The sequence below is a fragment of the Lactuca sativa genome, chromosome 8 (assembly GCF_002870075.4).
Source record: "Lactuca sativa cultivar Salinas chromosome 8, Lsat_Salinas_v11, whole genome shotgun sequence".
NCBI lineage: Eukaryota > Viridiplantae > Streptophyta > Magnoliopsida > Asterales > Asteraceae > Lactuca > Lactuca sativa.
This window is the reverse complement of record NC_056630.2, coordinates 309,732,520-309,737,506: the sequence shown is the minus strand read 5'-3', so window position 1 is coordinate 309,737,506 and position 4,987 is coordinate 309,732,520. Positions and strand designations below refer to the sequence as shown.

The following is a 4,987-nucleotide window of genomic DNA, read 5'->3' as shown; positions in this document are numbered from 1 at the left end:
GCAATACGGTCAGACACACTTCATCCAATCAAAATCATCCAAAGTCTTTTCTCTCTTCTCGCCAAACTGTTGGCGTGTTAACGATAGTAAACCCTAACAAGAGCTAGGAGACGGTGTTCTAACATGATTGGCAAGCGAGTCCCATAACAAATGACAACTCCGCTTAACGTAACATTTCCGTTTGACTTGTTGAAAAGTCGAGCTATGAGACCAAAAAATCAACCATGTGGTAGGGATGCCTAATTTACAAATAAGCTTACCTACCACCTTCCACCACCAAACGTTCCAAATCATTTACCAAACCCAAATCAACGCATTAATTTCTTTAGTCTCTTCAGATTCTAAATTATTAAAAAAGATTTTAATATATATTCACCAAAAACCAAGAAACAAAATAACAAACGCATTAATTTCTTCTATTCTTACTTCTTACTCCAACATTCATTAATTCCAACCTCCCAAGTCTTGTGATTTCACCAACACCCTGCTTTCTGATTCACCAAGTAAGTTCAAGATTCAATCTTTTGCTCATGACTCCTTATACACCATTAATTTTCTGATTCAAATTCTATAATCTTTATCAAGATTTAGCAACTGGGTATATGAATTTTTCGCTATAATCCGCATTTCATTTTTCCAAACTTCTTGATTTCTGATGTTATGTGATGTAATGTTCTAACTCACGTGATCTTAACTTCTTTGATAACATGCTAATGAAATTGACAGATCTACAGGTTGTTCGTAGCTTGGATTAGTTTTTTTGTAGTCGATAAAATGGCAACTAACCCAGATGAAGAGGTAATCAGGAATCCGATCTGTATGCATTTATGAGAATTAGGGTTCTAAAATTAGGGGTTTTTAATTTCACTTGTATGTGTGATTAAATGAAGCTTAACTCCCTTTTTTTAGGTCGTTCTTACTGAAAACAAAGGGAATGTGAGATTGATCACCTTGAATCAGCCAAAAAAATTAAATGTCATTTCACCAAAAGTGGTAAACTCGACTCCCTTTTTAAATAATTAAAAATTAATTCTTTTCTTTTTTAATGAATTCAAAATTAATTCCTTCGTTTATTTTTGTGATTACTAGGTTTATTTATTAGCAGAAAACTTGGAGAAATGGGAAAAAGATGACGATGTAAAGCTAGTGATAATTAAGGTATTTGTTGGGTTTAACTTTAATCCTCATTCTAATTCATTTATTTATTTTTAGAGTAAATTACTGTCCCTATTGTTTGATTAAGATTACATGTTTGTTTCCTAATTTTTATTTTGCACTCGGATCGTCCCTATGGTTTGATTTTGTTGCGTTTTTTGTCCCTATAATTTGGTTAAAATTGTACATTTGGTCCTTAACTTTATATATGCAAGGAATGAAAAACGCAACAAAATCAAACCATAGAGACGATCCGAATGCAAAAGAAAAGTTAAGGACCAAACGTGTAATTTTGACCAAACCATAGGGACTCTTATTTTTATGGTTATGACATTGCTTTTTGAAAAAGCTATTTCTTTTCTTATAAAATTGATTTTTTTATTTAAAAATTAATTTTTATTTCATGTTCATTTAGGGTGCAGGTCGTGCATTCTCAGCAGGTGGTGATTTAAAAGTGTTCTATACTGGCAAAACAACAAGTAATTTCAATTTTCATTATTCTCAATTAACATTTTATTTAAACTTTTTTTTTTTATTGTTACAAGTTACAAATTTGTATTTAATGTCACAGAGGATTATTGCCTTGAAGTGGTATATAGATTTTATTGGCTTTGCTACCACATCCACACCTACAAGAAACCACAGGTTCTTTTTCAATTAAGCCCTTATACTTTTAAAAACTACCAAATTATATCCAATGAAGTTATACTTTAAAAGATTTATTATTGAATTTTTTTATTTTTTTTCTTTTGTCAGGTCGCTCTTGTTCATGGAATTTCTATGGGTGGAGGTGCATCACTTATGGTCCCAATGAAGTTTTCAGTTGTCACTGAAAAAACCGTATGTTTTATCATTTCATTTAACAATTTTTACATATAAAATTCCTGATTCTTTGAATCAAATTGTATTTTGATCTTAAATTTAAATAGGTTTTTGCCATGCCTGAAGCTAGTATTGGGTTTCATACTGATTGTGGGTTTTCCTATATTCTCTCACATCTTCCTGGACATTTGGGTATGCATTATGAAGTTTTAAACAGAAATTTTATAATAAAAAAAAATGTTACAAAAAAAAATGATGTCACGTTTTTTGTTGTGTTGTTTTAGGTGAATATATGGCGTTAACAGGGACACGATTAAGTGGCAAGGAACTTGTGACAGCTGGATTAGCCACACATTTTGTTCCTTTAGATGTAAGTATTTGAAAGAGTAAATTACATGAATGGTCCCTATGGTTTGGGGTAATTTATATGTTTGGTCCCTAATTTATTTTTTTAACTCAAAACATCCCTACTGTTTGTTTTTGTTGTGCGTTAGGTCACTGTCTTATCTAAAAAGACTATTTTGCCTTTGATTTTTTAATTTATTTAAATAAACATACCTCCAACTCCACTTCCACTTCCACCTCATCTCACTTTATTTTATCTACCCTATTTTATTTAAATAAATTAAAAAATCAAGCGCAAAATAGTCTTTTTAGGTAAGATAGGGACCAGGCGCGTAACAAAAACAAACTATAGAAACCTTCCGAGTTAAAAAAAAAAAAAAAAATTAAAGACCAAATATACAAATTACCTCAAGCCATAGGGACCATTCGGGTAATTTACTTGTTTGAAAATGAAACAAATTGTTTTAAAGATTCTTTGGTTTTATATATTGTAAAGATAAATTGTGGGTTATTGGTAAAAAGATGTAAAGGAATTTTTATTTTATGCTAATTACAAAAAGTTACGATGTCTATTTTGTCGTTTAGAAATTGTCGATGTTAGAAAGCAATTTGGTGAACTTGAATTCGGGTGATGAGAATGCTGTGAAATCTGCCATTGAAGAGTTCTCTATAAGTGTCGATATTAGTGAAGAAAGTGTTTTAAACAAGTAATAATTGATTAATTGTAATCAGCTTTTAAAATTTCCATTTTTGGAACTTTTAAGAATAAAAACTAATATTCGTTAGTTGAATGCAGACAATCGATAATCAATGAGTGTTTTTCAAAGGATTCGGTGGAAGAGATTCTAGAATCATTTGTAAGTTTGTTTCATCTTTTTGTAGATTAAAAAATAAATTACTAATAAAATATTAAATATTTACTTTCTAAAAATTGATAGGAAGCAGAGTCTACAAAGGAAGGAAACGAATGGATTACACCTGTGCTTAAAGGCTTAAAACAATCGTCTCCTATTGGTTTAAAGATAAATCTGCGATCGGTATTTTTTTTTATTTTTTATTATTTTAAAAAATAGAAATATACTTTTAAGAAGATTGTTATAATGTTTTGTTGTTTTTATATATTTATACATGATAGATTCGTGAAGGGAGGAAGCAAACACTATTGGAATGCTTGAAGAAAGAATTTAGACTCACAATCAATATACTCAGAGCCACTATTTCAGGCGACATTTATGAGGTATTAAAAAATATACTTTTTTTTTACTAAATTTTGAGTTAATTACACGAATGATCCTTATGGTTGGAGGTAGTTTGTACGTTTGGTCCCTAACTTATTTTTTTAACTCGAAAGGTCCCTACTGTTTGTTTTTGTTATGCGATTGGTTCCTGTCGTATTTAAAAATACTATTTTTTAAATTGAGAAAATTGGTGGGGTGGGTAGGGTAAGATGATGGGGGTAGGGCTGGGGTGTGTTTATTAAAACAAATTAAAAAATCAATGTCAAAATAGTCTTTTTAAATAAGACAGGGACCAAACGCATAACAAAAACAAACAGTAGGGACCTTTTGAGTTAAAATAATAAGTTAGGGACCAAACGCACAGATTACCGTAAATCATAGGGACCATTTATGTAATTTACTCTTAAATTTTTGAGACAAATTGAAATAATGATTATTATTTTTTTTGGTAAAAAATAGGGTATCCGAGCTCTTACCATTGACAAAGATAATTCTCCAAAGGTATTTTGGCTTAACCCATTAAGTCATTATGTGTAAAGATAAAGTAAAAAAGAAACGTCTTAATCCAGCTATGTATGGATTTTTTTTTTCTTTTGAGTTGATGAGAAAAAACCGAATTATTAAAGAAAGTAAGGAATTGGAGGGTTTCTCTATTAATTAAGTTGTAACTTTTTTTACAAATTTTAGTGGGACCCACCAACTCTTAAGGAAGTGGATAGCGAGAAACTGGATCTTCTGTTTAAGGCATTTGGAGAAGGTTTGGAGCTCAATGTTCCTGAAAACGAAGAACAAAGGTTAGTTTCTATATGCATTCTTGTTAAATTTGTAACTTAAAAAAACTTTTCTATATTGTTTTGATATTGAAAAATGAAGATGATGAAAATTTTTAATGTGAATTATTTATTCTACAGGTGGAGTGGTAAGTATGAGGATTCTCTTTATGCATGATGATAAGATGTGTCCCCTTTTTGGGGTTGTTAGATTCGTGTATTTAGCTTTAAAGAACGCAAATAAAATGATTTATGGGAATATTTAGTGGTTGTAATGTTTAAGAAAAGTACAAACTACAATTATCAATAAAGAAGGATTGTTTTTCAAACTGCTTGAAATGGAGATGCCTGTGATGAGTTATGTTAATTTTAAGGCAGTTGCAAGGTTAAAAAGATTGTTTTTTTTTTTTTTTTTTTTTTTTTTTTTTTTTTTTTTCAGTTTTATTGGTTAATAAAAAGATAAAAAGATTTACAGATTACATATGCATATTAAAACGTGTCTAAATCTCCAAGAGTATAAAGAGTAGGATCTTTGTTTTACATTTGAAAAATGTGGCAAGGTAACCAACTTTTGATGGCATGATACCAATGCCAAATAGTTTGCTTTTAGAGACTTCAGGAACAATTTGACAATTAGCAAGAGTGTATCATTAAATA

The 4,987-nt window shown here is 30.1% G+C and overlaps 1 protein-coding gene across 4 annotated transcripts; it reads left to right on the top strand.

The window, feature by feature from the left end:
* Positions 1–301: 301 nt before the first annotated feature.
* On the top strand, positions 302–4,659 carry LOC111912524 (3-hydroxyisobutyryl-CoA hydrolase-like protein 5). 4 transcript variants are annotated; one of them, XM_023908254.3, is made up of 16 exons: positions 302–503; positions 735–798; positions 910–993; positions 1,090–1,158; positions 1,571–1,634; positions 1,727–1,800; positions 1,912–1,995; positions 2,085–2,169; positions 2,262–2,347; positions 2,908–3,029; positions 3,119–3,179; positions 3,261–3,359; positions 3,458–3,559; positions 4,020–4,061; positions 4,248–4,354; positions 4,472–4,659. In XM_023908254.3, the coding sequence occupies exons 2-16, from the start codon at positions 775–777 to the stop codon at positions 4,506–4,508; spliced, it is 1,140 nt and encodes a 379-aa protein (XP_023764022.1). In that variant the 5' UTR covers positions 302–503; positions 735–774; the 3' UTR covers positions 4,509–4,659. The 4 variants fall into 4 exon arrangements, with proteins under 4 accessions (XP_023764022.1, XP_023764021.1, XP_023764024.1 ...); XM_023908253.3 differs by having other exon boundaries at positions 727–798; XM_023908256.3 differs by lacking the exon at positions 302–503 and adding an exon at positions 521–598.
* The last annotated feature ends 328 nt before the right edge of the window (positions 4,660–4,987 follow it).

Bases quoted from the DNA above. Each gene is read 5' to 3' on its own strand.
- LOC111912524 (XM_023908254.3), top strand. From the start codon at position 775: ATGGCAACTAACCCAGATGAAGAG. The intron at 1,801-1,911 runs GTTCTTTTTCAA...TTCTTTTGTCAG, and splicing joins ACACCTACAAGAAACCACAG to GTCGCTCTTGTTCATGGAAT. The intron at 2,348-2,907 runs GTAAGTATTTGA...TTTGTCGTTTAG, and splicing joins CACATTTTGTTCCTTTAGAT to AAATTGTCGATGTTAGAAAG.